Raw genomic sequence first — 13,654 nt, 5'->3', positions numbered from 1 at the left:
AACTCTTGGCTTTTGAAATGAGCCTAGTGCTTTGGTTATTTTGACATAAAATTTATAAATCTCAAAACCTGCTTTTTATTTCAAGCAAAGTTTCCCCTGGATTTTCTGTAGGACTGCAATGTACTCAAAAGAGCATTATCAATATGCTTATGCTTCTCATCTCATCTGTTCTCAGCTTCTTAGTCATAAGGGAAACTACCCTGACCGTCTGTATCTGCTTTGCTTTTTTAAAAATTTATTTTTCAAGTCAAATATATCGTTACTTTTTCAGGAACAGAGATTAGTTGAAGCAGCAGTTGAAGGCAGCCCATGAAATACTTAGTGGTGCTACGTGTGGACCTTACTAGTGGCACAGTGATGGGTCAGCTCCAGAGTTACATTCAGGAAGCTAAAAATGCAGTAAATGCTATCTAAGTATTAACTTTATATGCAAAGAACTGAAAGAGTTTTCCTGTCTGTCATATGATTAGAAGCAGTAGTGCCTCACTATGTGAAACCACATGTGAACATCTGGTCCAAAAACATCCCTGTCAGTTCTCAGAAGGTTGATGTCACTACTGATGCTGGTGAACAGCACAAAAAAAAAAACAAACCTTGACCATTTAAAATCCCATGAAGTGAAGGTCTCCTTGAGTATTTTTCAGTCAGAACTTTTCCCATGAGGAATTTTGTTTTCGTGGTGAATACACTAAAAAAAGTTTCCCATTACAAGTTACTTGTAAACTGTACATTTTTTAAGCCAAATGTTTTCACAACGTGTTTGAAATCACCCTTGCTTTTTTGAAATTAATTCTATTGTATGCAGAAAAGTAATAAAAATAATTTTAAAAGCGAAGCTGGAAGAAGACATTCTTCTTGCCAGTCTCAGAATAATTTAGTTAAGCTCAGCTGAAAATACTGGCTTACAGGAAAAGAATGTAATTAAATGTTCTGTTCTAATTCAGAATAGAAAATAAAAGTTGAGATTGTAGGCTTTATACAAAAATTCTGGCATCTACACAAGATAAACACTAAGGAGGTGGTTTCAGAAATCAAAGGACAAAACTGATGAAAGATGAGTTCTTAGAAACTTTTCCTGTACTTCTAAAGATAAAGGAGAACAATTATGAACCCCTTTGGCTTGGCCTATAAATAAGTGAAATCTTTGGACCAGTCTCCACTGACCTTCATGTGTTCTGGCTCAAGTCCTTCAAATATTTAGGAGCAATTTTCAGTCGAAGTGTGAAGAAGTAAAGAAGCTCCGCAGTACCTTCTTGATTAGGGAGCCTACTTCAGAAGGATAGAGTCGAACCTTGAATTTAGACTACCAAAAAGCATTAAGGTCACTATAGCACTTTCCTAATACTTTTCCCTTTTATGATATCTCTACAGTTTTTTTTCTGGCACTAATAGCAGATTAAGTCTTTCCCCCCTTCTTTATTATCAGCCATCCATTTGGAGGTTTGTTTTACAGTGTGACTCAAGTTGAATGACACAACTAAAGAGGACAGTGAACTTCAGAGTGAGGTTGTAAATGGGCAGGTAGCATGGGAGTGACTTAAGCTCTGCCACCAGAGAAGATTTAGCACTTAGGAATGGCCTTGATTTAAAAAAAAAGAAAAAAAAAAAGCAGGGGGTGAGGGGTTTAAATACATTTTTTTTAAGTCACTGAGAGATGAAGCACTGTTGCACTGTTAGTGTCGTGCCATTACATATGAATAATGATTAAGTGAGCTGAACAGGTGGTAGTTACTGTTCATTAAGTGTTGCTTAAACTGCTAGGGATCTGAACCAATTTGCAAATGACCACAAGTAAAATCTAGCATCCTTTTATGTTTTACAGGGTGTGCAGACTTGCATCTCCTGGATATGTTGACACCTACTGAAAGAAAAAGGCAGGGATACATCCATGAGCTCATTGTCACGGAAGAGAACTATGTAAATGATCTGCAGTTGGTCACAGAGGTAAGACAGCACAGCAGCTTTAGGAGCAGGTTTTAATCACTCATCTTTTTAAAGTAAATAAATAATTTCACTGTGCAAACTCTTTTTATATCAGTGCCATATTTGACTTCCTAGGGATGATCTGTGTAAAGTTTTAATATCTAGATATAGATATAGCTACACGTGTGTATGGGTGTGAGTGTAACTAATGTTAAGCCCTTGTGTTACTGTCACCAAAACACTGATGTTTAAAGTATCGTTCTTGTAAACCCTTTTTGCCTCTGATTTTGAATGCTTATTTCTTATGTAGAAGTTCTTAAAACTTGAAGCCCATTTTCCACATTCACAGTGGCAATCAAGTTATCACAGTATGTGGAAAAAAGGGGAACCTCTACAGGCAACTGACTTAGTTCTTTTAACAGAGAAGGAAAGCCCTTTTTTGAAAAAGAGGTCAAGATATGCAAACCTGAGACATGATGAGAGAAATCAGAACTTCCATAAAAGAGTCCAAAGTAAAATATATTTTTGGTTATATTATCAATGTAATCCTGGGATATTTTGCAGGAGACCTCTGACTAAAATTCACAAGTCTCAAACAGATTATCCAGGTCATAATTGAACTACCAACACAAATTTAGAGTATTCTTTTTTTAAAGCCATATGCCACTCACAAACATTATCAGGGAACCCTGTGGATCTCTAGGGCACAGTGCATGTCTGAAGTCTGTTCCACTGAGTGCCAAGTGCTACTCTGATGTGAAGTTTTCTCACCTCCAGAATAAGGAAATTAACATCATCAGTCTTAGTCATTTTGATTATATTTACCTTATATTTTTTACACTGCTTAATTTTCCGAATCTATAGATCTTCCAGAAACCACTAATGGAATCTGAGCTGCTAACAGAAAAAGAAGTTGCTATGATTTTTGTTAATTGGAAGGAGCTGATTATGTGCAATATAAAACTACTGAAGTAAGTTGTTGGGTTTTTTCCCCATACTTAGCAATGACAAAATCATGGGCCTCTCCCCACACTTCTTTTCTAGCTGCGTGAGAATATGTGCCATTTATGCAGCCAGTAATCAAAAGGGCCACACGTTTCCTTGTTGGAAAAAGCAAAATATTAACAATGTTTGCTATGACTTGTTGTTGAGAAAAATCCAGCAGTTCTTTGCTGAGTAAGTATTTGCACTTACTTTGCTCTTGGTGTGCTCCAGGAAGGAAGGTCAGCCTCTCCTGAAGAGCAGTGCCTGCCACAGTCCTTCTGTGGACTTGCCCTTCCTCTGTCACAGCCCATACCCAATTCCAGTCCTATTATCTGTGAATGCAAAACAAGGCACCGAAACCTCTGCCCTCCTTATTCTGGGTTAGCTGATACAACCCTTTAGTTACTGTAAGCTTAAAGCACCTGAATGAGCTGTTCTGTGAGAAGTGGTGCCAACAAAGCCTGTTCTCCTATGGCTTTGTGTCCAGCATACTTTACATCCTTACTTCCAAAGTTTCCAGCCTACTGTGATCCCAGCTCTCTACCATGAAACTGCACACAGCAGAAGTACCCTTATTTCTACCTCTATTTTCTGTGGCCTCTGATGAATCCATTTCTTTTCTACTTGTGTCCTTCTAACCCATCCCTACTGCTTTCAGCAAGACACAGTAAATGTTGTGGCTGGGGATTGAGTTAAACCTTCATAAGCAGGAGGGATAATTAAGGTTCCTTTTTGTCCCTACTGAGCTGCCAATTTTCGTTGAACTTAGAGGGATTTTATAATTTTGAGAGATCTCCTTTTTTGTAAAATGTATTTGAAAATGACCCACAAGTTGAAAAGTTACTGTCGTAATAGGACAAATGCAAGCAGCTCAATCACAATAAATCTCCTGTCCTTAGGAAACCAGGCTAAAACCTTTAAGCTTAAGAGCAGTGGTAAGGTTTTTATCCTTTATTCATGAGTGTATCTGTTTTTTTCTAAACTAATAGAAAAGGAAATCACATGCCTTTTTATATTGTATCTGATCTGGCATTGCATTGAGCTAATGTCAAATAACAGTCTGGTTACCAGAGGAGGAAAACGTGTTGGCTAAGGATGCAATGTTGGTCCCTTATAATATGCAATAATTCCTGTGGCTGATCTACTTATTATTCAAGGGTCTGTGTTTCAATAATTAATAAGAATCAGGCCCTTCGTTTAATAAAGAAGGAATCATCCTTTAGTGGTCTACTTATAAAACATACACGACCTTTTCATGTTTAGGGCTTTGCGTGTGCGTAAGAAGATGTCTGGAGAGAAGATGCCAGTGAAAATGATTGGTGACATACTGACAGCTCAGCTGCCACATATGCAGCCCTACATTCGGTTCTGTAGCTGCCAGCTCAATGGGGCAGCACTCATCCAGCAGAAGACAGATGAAGTCCCTGAGTTCAAGGAGTTTGTTAAAGTAAGAGAAGAAGCAATCACCATGAACTTCGCACACTGTAAATTTAGCTCATCGTTCTGATAATTTTCAAAATGTAGTCTCAAATAGTGCTCTATGTGGGACTAGAATCAAGAGTTTTAAGACTTAAGCACATTAAAGGAATAGATTTTTTCGCTGAAGTAATAAATTTTTTCAAACAATTCTGTTTTTTATTTTTTAAACACTTTGTTTAATAATGGTTTAGCTGTAAAATGCCAGGACAGTAAGAAGAGACCCTTCTCATGTACAGGCAAGGCAGGTGAAGAATATGTTGTAAAAATATACAAGAAATTCTGCTGCACTGACATTGTGATCTAAGAATAGATTTAGCTGAGGCATAGTGTTCATTTGTTGCCCTACCTTTTCCTTTCTTGGAGGAGCTCATTTTGCAGGGTTTTAAACAAACTGACTAACACCGTTTTACCTCTCTAATGTTTCAGAGGTTAGCAATGGATCCTCGCTGTAAAGGAATGCCACTATCAAGTTTTCTACTAAAGCCTATGCAACGGGTAACAAGATACCCACTAATAATTAAAAATGTACGTTCTTTTGCAAAGATGATGGTTTTGATGCTGCTTTGCTTATAGATTAATTACAGGATAGTTTCCCTCTGTGTGCCAAGCTTTGTCACTGTTGGAAATCTGGTGTGCTAGGGAACATGGGGTGTCCTTTTATATTTGATCACACTAGAGAAAATGCAGTAATTCATTTGGCTTCAGTGAAATACCTTGGTGTTCCCATTAGAAACAGAGGTAAAACCTACACACAAAGAACCAGAAGGCTATAAATGCTGAATGAAAACTGTAACATTCAGATAACAGGAGTAACGGGTCAGTCTTATGCTCATCTTTACCTTTTTCCACAGCGTCATTTCCTCCCCATAGTCTGGTAAATGACATTAAGTGTGCAAGCCTGAATGCCAAAGTTTTGTAAGTTATCTTACTGGTCAGCTTACATTGCTGGATAACTTACAGCCCATTCCTGACTTTCATTTGTTGCCTAACACTTACCATGTTGAATAATGCTGTTGAAATTGGCTCAAGACTTTCACAGGGAAGAATTCTAAATTGGATGTTGGCATTTAAGACATTCCTTAAACAGACATGGACCTTTTTCTGTATATGGGTGGAATTTGCACACACGTGTCAGAAGAGTGAGCAGTGTACTGATGCAAAGGCTCTGCTGGCAGGCATTCATTTCAGCTGTCCACAAACAGACTGTGAGTTTGTCCCCTGTTTTTCGTGTTTGTCAAGGAGAAAAAGAAATTTGGAACATACTGCCTGGCTGAGATGAAAATAAAGAAATAAAACAGAAGTATAGGGCTGACAACAGGAATACATTTTAACTGCAGATAACAGAAAAGGCTGATGTGCTTAATTTATCTGTAGATAATAGAAAACACTCCTGAAAACCACCCTGACCACAGTCACTTGAAGCATGCTCTTGAGAAAGCAGAAGAATTGTGTTCTCAAGTAAATGAAGGCGTGCGGGAGAAGGAGAATTCGGACAGGCTGGAGTGGATCCAGGCTCATGTCCAGTGTGAAGGCCTGTCGGAGGTAAACAGCGAGCGCTCGGGGGTGACGCAGAGGCAGGCGCACGTCTCCGCTGGTCGGGGGGAAGCCATGGCTCACTTGTGGCACTGCATCAGGGGACTAACAGCGTAATTAGTCACTTCACATAATCTCCAGGCCTTTGTTTTCATCTTTCTTTGGCTGCCTTTTGCTCTTGCACGTGATCCTTTTTGCTGCTCGTGTTATTGCCTTCAATATGATAAATGCTGCTCTTGTTGCCTGGCTCTGAACTAGTACCAGGCTCAAGGCTGCAGTTTTCACCCACAGCTTCCCAGTTTCATAACTCGTTATAATACAGTGGTTATTGTACTGCTGTATCTCATCCTGAAGCTATACCTGACCATCCTGGAGTGCTTTAAAACTCATCACAGAAAATATTTTTTGCGATAAAACTTTGTACGTATTTTTAAAACTCAAGAATACTGATCAAGTCTCTATCAAGACTTTACAGAGAGAATCACTGCCTCCCCATTGCATACTATTTTTTAAGGTAACACGCAAAGTTTCTCTACTGAAACAGTACTGAAAATATTGCCAAAGATTGGAGGATGTTTTGATAGCCTGCCTATTGTTGGTGAAGAAAACAGAGACAGAACAGATCGCACCTTGGTTTTCAAAGTATGCATTGAGTTTTCAGTTCTAGAAGATAAAAAAATAATAAGCACTGGTTGGTTTATAAACTGCAAAATAATTGCATTTCATCTTATGAAGTCTGTTTCAGGGGAAAAACACGTTTGACAATGTCAGAAGGGTCAAAGACAAATTCAGCTGTCTTACAACTACTTCCTGAAGGAAGATGGCTGCTTTTATCTTCCATACGTGATGCCTGTTCTTAGAACACCAAAAATATTACTTGAAAGACCAGCTGGCTGCTTGCTGGCACAGTAATGCCGGTAGCAATAGCCTTGAATCTGTGGCAAGGAGCAATCCAGCCTTCTGCCACTTTTCTATTGGAAATGTTTCTTATCTGTAAAAGGAGGCACTGCAGATCTAGCTGCCCAGCCAGCTAGGATGGCAAAAACCATTCCATCACCTAGTTAAAAGAAACCTGAAAATTACATCTTAGGAGAGTGCAAGTCTCTGTTCATCTGATAGCAACCTCCAGATGAGTCTTAAATTCTGCCAGTTCCAGCCAGTGGTCAGCAGCTGTCCTCTAACTCCAGGTATTGTGGATACACAAAGACAGGCTACCTGGAATGCCTTTGGTATGTATGTTTTAATGGGTGAAATTCAAACACAATTCGGAAATCCAGGCCTTGTTAAGAACGTTCAATGTCTGAAGAGGCCACTTGCATAGCTACGGCTAATCCAGGAGGAGTCACCATCAGCTCAGTTCCACTCACAGAGATGCATGTGCATGGCAGAGAAACTCAAAAGCAGGCACAAATGTTTTTGGCTTCTCTCTGTCTGTCTCTGACTGTCCAGGCCGTGCCCTGTGCAACTGATGGACTGCCTTAAAGAGAATTTTCATGTAGCCTTTCTGCCACTTGCACTGCTTGTCATGCGCAAGGAAGAGACATTGCTCGTCATCCCTGTGACACAAACTGAAACCAATGTCAGGACTCAAAACTGTATTTGATCTCTTTCAGGGGAACCTCGATTGTTTTACTTTATACAGTGCGTTGTTCTTCTTCTTCTACTTTTCGCAGCAACTCGTATTTAATTCTGTTACAAACTGCCTGGGACCACGCAAGTTTCTGCACAGTGGGAAACTCTATAAAGCCAAGAGTAACAAGGAACTGTATGGCTTTCTCTTCAACGACTTCCTCCTCCTGACTCAGATCATAAAACCTCTTGGCTCTTCTGGCACAGACAAGGTCTTCAGCCCCAAGTCTAATCTGCAATACAAAATGTACAAAACTGTAAGTACTACTCTTAAATGGTGACTAACAGTATGCTAACAGTACCTATAGCAGGCAGCAGCTCCCATACCAAGTGTGTGGGCAATAGCCTTTATATAGAAGAGGTTTGAAAGCTTTGGCTTGTGCTGGGGATTCCAGGGACTGATGGTGAGAGAGCTGGTTGTTTGCTTTAACGAGATAAGAAAGGATGCTTTTGAAGTTTTGCTGAAGCACCCTCTTCAACAAGAGGTCACCTGTACCAGTGAGTGATGGGGAGAGTAGTGTTTGCTGCTCTGTGTGGGAAAGGAGAGATCACTGTGCTTCGTGAGGCTGCTTGCTTACTTACATCAGGAGAAGTGTTCCCAGGCTTTGAAGGCACCTATGTCTTTGATAATAAGGAATTGTTTTTTAAATTACGTATCTGAAGAAAGATGGGAGGCAGGCAGAAGGGGAAACATGCTGCAGGCACAAGATAAATCTGTTGCAAATTGCTCTGTGTTGATACATCTGCTTGTAAGTTGTGCAGTAGAACTCTAGCTTTGCCTATGTTTTACAGCCCATTTTTTTAAATGAGGTACTAGTAAAATTACCCACGGACCCTTCTGGAGATGAGCCCATTTTCCATATCTCCCACATTGATAGAGTCTATACACTCCGGGCTGAAAGCATTAATGAAAGGTAAGTACCTGCACAGGCCACGTGAGTACTGAAATTGAAAAGTCTGGTGCAAAAGTAAATGGTGTGTGCATGCATTCATAGTCTCCAAGCAGTTTATCTTACATGGCTGGAGAATTCCTCCTGCTTAAGAATATGATGATATTCAATATATGAAAAGGAGGGAGAAATAATGATGTTTCCTGAATTCCAATAAAGCCAAGATTGAAGTGACTAGGAGGGCTGCTATATCATTGGCCATCTTTCCCAACATCTTGTATTAGCCTGAGGAAGCCAAAAGATGTATTTCTATCTTCTTCTGTGAACATCCGTTTGTCTGTGCCGGTACAAGCATTTGTATGGCTCTAGGCTGAATGAGCTTGAGGAACAGGTCTGAATTAGAACTTGAAGCAAAAACCTACCAGAATGATCATCATGGTTATACAATACAGAAGCATCACCCTTCGTGATGAAAATTGACACACTTTCCAACTTAGGATCTGTTGCACAAACTAGACTATAGCAATGATCACTTGTTCTGCACCAGAGCACTCATGGCAATAGTCAGAAACCTCCAAACTCTGGGCCGCATGCATCCTATCTGGCTGGAGGAACTTCAGCAAGATGCTTACGTGTGCTAGTGCTACACTGAACCATCAGTGGAAGGAGCCAGATCTTCGCATGCTGAACGCCCTCTGGAGGTGTCTGCCTCTCCCCATTCACTGCAGAGAGGACCCACCAGAGCTGCTGGCCCAAACTGGGCACTCTAGTCAAATGTCTTTACTTATATGGGATACAGCCTTTGACTTTCTTTTATGCCGCAATTACCTAATAAATAAACTCAGCACTTTAGGTGAAATACCTCCAGATTTTCATCATTCACTTACTAAGAGCAACTAGGAGCAACAGAAGTAAAACATTAGTATCAATGGGTGATTAATTTGCCTATTTAATCATAAAAGACCCTTATGATCAAAGTCTTTGTATACTTCTAAAGCTGCCATTTACCACTGAGGGCTGAGCTGGAAGATGTAATTGTCCTTAAGGGTTTTGTTTTCTTGAGCAGCTCCCTGTGCTTAGCACAGGTGAATGTTCAGACCCAAATCCAGGCCAGTGTAGGTAGCTGCAATTCCCTGTAGAGCAGCAGCTCTTCATTTTGGGATCAGAAATGGATCCACAACTTCTAGATTATCTCATTTTGCCTTGACACAGGTCTCAAGCTCCCTTGTATGTCACAGCAATTCTTCTAAACCCTTGAGGTCACTTGGTACCCCTTCTTCCACTCTTAAGTATGAAATGGTTTCCCAGAAGGGCCTATAGGGAACCGTGATCACTCATCATCTGTGTACTCCCCACGTTATACTTCATGTGTCCCAAGACTTAGAAGAATTTTGATATGAAACCTCAGGAGTCAAGAAAAGAGGCCACCTCTGCAACATAGCAGTCTTGTATCTACTTCCTACACAAAGTTAATTACAATAAAGCAAAAGATTTGGTGCCAGCAAACCTGCTATCTATACCTTTTGGTTCCTCACTAAGTCCTTCCTGCTTGTGATTCTCTTGATCCTTCTTTGTCTGGTGGGACCTGCTAGCTTGGGATGGTTAAATTTCTGCAGGTGCTATAAATTCCACTAAGGTCTCTTCCAGGCAGACAGCTTCAGTGTAGCAGAGACCATGATGGGACCAGAGCCTTGGTTGGGAAGGGAGGACAGCTTTACTTTTGTCACCTGTGCTCCAGGGAGGAAAAATGGAAATGGTATTTTGCAATTTTTTTTTTTTTTTCTTTGCCACTGAAGGACTGCCTGGGTTCAGAAGATCAAAGCTGCTTCAGAACTTTACATAGAGACTGAAAAGAAGAAGAGAGAAAAGGCCTACTTAGGTACCACATGGGATGTGAGGGGGTCTCATCTTTTGTGGAAAAGTCCCTGGGCAGGAAAATATGTTCATGACTTTTCTCTCTCCTCTTCTGTTTCATCACAGTTCGCTCACAAAGAGCAACAGGGATTGGGAGGTTGATGGTGAATATTGTTGAAGGCATTGAACTAAAACCTTGCAGGTCCCATGGTAAGTGTGTTGTGTCTTTCATAAAAAGCTCTACAAAGAAGACATTTGTATTTGTCAGACTGACTTTGAAGAAGGTTCTGTCCAAAATGTGGTTTTGTTTACTGAAGCAGTTTTAAGGGAATTAAAATACGCAGAAGTGATTTCGTGCAGTTCAGTAGGAGTCATGCAGTTACCTTGCGTGAAGTATCTGTTTCAGACAAACTTAGTCTCCACCATGTAAGCCATATCATAAGAGATCACAAGCCAAAAAGTCCTGAAATGAAGAGTGGAAGGTGCTCAGCGCCTTGCAGAGCTGTGTCACTGTTCATTAGAATGGCAGTGGGGCCACAGTCTTTAGCCCAGCCATTGCTGTAGGAGTAGAAGGACAGTTAGGAGGAAGATCACACACCTAAAAACGTGATTACTCTTTTCTGTTTCTTTCCATCTTTCCAGGCAAGAGTAACCCATACTGCGAAGTGACGATGGGCTCCCAGTGCCACATTACCAAGACGATACAGGACACCCTCAACCCAAAGTGGAACTCCAACTGCCAGTTCTTTATCAAAGACCTTGAGCAGGACGTGCTCTGCATTACGGTTTTTGAGAGGGACCAGTTCTCACCAGATGGTACGTAGGGGGCTGCTGCCCTTCCAAGGGTATTTTCAAATCACCTGTTTTGAAGAGGTGCATGCCTGCTGAGGTAAATCATAGAATCAGGGGATGATTTGACTTGGAAGGGACCTTTAGAGATAGTCTAATTCCAACCCAATATCAAACACCTTTGCATATTGGGAGCCTGCTCACCCTTGCTCTCCAGTGGAGTCATGCTAGTATCAGTCCAAAAAGAAGCTCTCTCTCAAGTTTTTTTTGGGTGTTTTTCCTTTCTTGTGCAACTTTACAAGAACTAAAGCATGGTTTGCCATTCTGCTTTCTTTAAAAAATTCTGAATGTTCTTTGCAAATTGACAGATTAATGCAGGAGGAAGAGGAATGTCTTCCAAGTCCTATAATATGCAATAACAGAGGCAGTAATGAATCCAGGGTTCCTAACCCGTTCTTATTTCATAACCTGGGATAAACTTATGGAGCATATGCACATCAGACTGTATTTTGGTGTTTGAACTGTGCAGTAGCCTTTGGCCTTTTTTCTAAAATATAATAAAATAAATAAGCTACTGAAGCAAGGCAGTTCTGAACCACATAGTGGATTTTTCTGCTTATAGGACCATTTACTTCTAATGCTGCTGCTGTCTAATGTTGCTGAGCTAAAATCCTCTTCTATGCAGATTGGCAGCCTTTGGCCTTCTTCAACAGCAAAAATATAGTTGGACTGAAGAAGACATTCTCTCCTTTTGTTTTGTGAAGATGGAAGCTTAGTTCCTTCTGCAAATTAGCATTTTACTGCAACGTAAACCACTTTTTGAGCATGCTGTCTTTTTGCATTTCAGACTTTTTGGGCAGAACAGAGATCCGTGTGGCAGACATTAAGAAGGATCAGGGTTCAAAGGGACCAGTTACAAAGTGTCTCCTTCTGCATGAAGTTCCAACAGGAGAGATAGTCGTCCGACTAGACCTGCAATTGTTTGATGAGCCTTAAAAGGAAAGGGACCAATGTTTTATTTCAGTTGAGTTCATCTGAGTTCACTGCAATAGGTGTCTTCAGAAGCTGTCACAAAATTCTTACTGGGGTGGTATGAAACTACTGCTTGCCCTTCACACGCAAGAGGGTTATCAAAGCAAACAGGAGCAACTTTGTGCCTTGATAATTCTCACTGAAAAATGAATCCAAATTTGGTGAGGAGATCTCGCTCGATTTCTGTATGTGAAACTTGACATTAGTTTCCTGGGTTTATGAAATAACCTCGTTGGTCGCTGTGCTCCAGTCTGAGAGGCTGGCAAACCACTTAGGTTGCTGTGCTTGTGCCAGTTACCCTACTGTTTAATTTACATGAAGAAGGCAATGTTGGTATGTTTTGGAGGCTTTCTGCAGAGTTTTCCCCCTTGAGGAATTCTGTGCCTATTGCTCAGCAAAACGGTGTGTAAATGTAATGTGAACAGGAGCAGTTACACAGTAAGAGGATCTTTGAAGATCTTTGTGATGGTACTGAAAAGACTTAGAAGATAAATAGTCTATATCTATAAACAGAGAAGATTCTATTAACATACCACTTCATGACTCATGTTGCCCCGAAAATAAATTATGTACACGCCTTCTGCACAGAGTTGAATTGCTCTCCAGAAGAGTCCACTCACTCAGTATCTTTGGAAGTTGCCGTTTTCTATAGGACTGTAAAGGTTCGAACAGTAAGCGAAGGATTAAACGTAGGAGCCCTGCTGTATGTTGTGTTGCCCCACTTCAGTACTCCTTTACTACTGCCGCTTGACTGCGTGGCCACAGATGGATGATCTGTCACCTGCAGCAGGGAAGAAAACAAATCACGGCTCCAGCTCAGGAAGCTGATTCCTGCCCTGTGGAGTCTCGTCTGCAAAGCAATCAGTGGTGATCAGTTATCAAATTGTGCCGTGCCTAACTGCTTGAGGTTGTGTAACTGGATTCAGGGCAGCAGCAGCAGCAGCTCCTCACTGTAGCCCCGAGGCATCGGTAGCCAGCCAGGGTGACCGCAGGGTCAGCAGATGTTGACCAGCCTCAGAGTGCTTCTGATGGTGCAGAGTGGGGAACCCCCAAGTAGGAGCCTTGTCATCTTGGGGAATGCCAGGGCTTATGGATCCATTTAACACAACGAATGCACATGTACAGGCCCACATCCAGCAGACTTTCCCTGTTTGGCAAAGCACCCAGCTTTAAGCTGCGCTTACGTCTCGTTTCCCTTGAGCACACGCGTAGGTGCTTTGCTGAGTCCCGACTCGAGAGAGAAGAGACCCCTGAGAGTACAATTCCTCTTTGTTCTGCTTGGGTTAATTTTGTTCATGACCTATCATGCATACACTGGTATTTTTGTAAGAACTTATTTCTGAATGGGAGGTGTCAGCCTGCTTCATTAGCATGTGAACGTTCTTGTGGAGCCTGTTGTTAGATTTTGGTGTTCCTTGCATGTCCTTTCAGTACTGGTTTCCACCTTTCCTGTATAGGCGGTGTTCTCTAGCACTACAAGTCTTATTGATTTCCATTAGGAAATTAGGATATATTTATAACGGATAGGTAATTACAGTATG

General features: G+C 41.0%; 1 protein-coding gene across 1 annotated transcript in view; it reads left to right on the top strand.

Moving 5' to 3' along the window:
- Nucleotides 1-12,621, top strand: part of ITSN1 (intersectin 1 (SH3 domain protein)) — a gene marked incomplete at its 5' end in the record, with an annotated part of 51,322 nt that extends 38,701 nt beyond the window's left edge. The window contains 11 exons of the mRNA XM_008935108.1: nt 1,823-1,944; nt 2,788-2,894; nt 4,171-4,354; nt 4,813-4,911; nt 5,761-5,928; nt 7,593-7,805; nt 8,341-8,462; nt 10,235-10,317; nt 10,419-10,502; nt 10,935-11,108; nt 11,929-12,621. Of these exons, the coding sequence (XP_008933356.1) occupies nt 1,823-1,944; nt 2,788-2,894; nt 4,171-4,354; nt 4,813-4,911; nt 5,761-5,928; nt 7,593-7,805; nt 8,341-8,462; nt 10,235-10,317; nt 10,419-10,502; nt 10,935-11,108; nt 11,929-12,077 (1,505 nt within the window). The remainder of the gene's footprint in view (nt 1-1,822; nt 1,945-2,787; nt 2,895-4,170; nt 4,355-4,812; nt 4,912-5,760; nt 5,929-7,592; nt 7,806-8,340; nt 8,463-10,234; nt 10,318-10,418; nt 10,503-10,934; nt 11,109-11,928) is intronic.
- Between the last annotated feature and the right edge of the window lie 1,033 nt (nt 12,622-13,654).

Source organism: Merops nubicus, unplaced genomic scaffold, assembly GCF_000691845.1.
Source record: "Merops nubicus isolate BGI_N331 unplaced genomic scaffold, ASM69184v1 scaffold40272, whole genome shotgun sequence".
Taxonomy (NCBI): Eukaryota; Metazoa; Chordata; class Aves; order Coraciiformes; family Meropidae; genus Merops; species Merops nubicus.
Note: the sequence above shows the minus strand (reverse complement) of the source record. Positions and strands in the feature narration are given on the sequence as shown.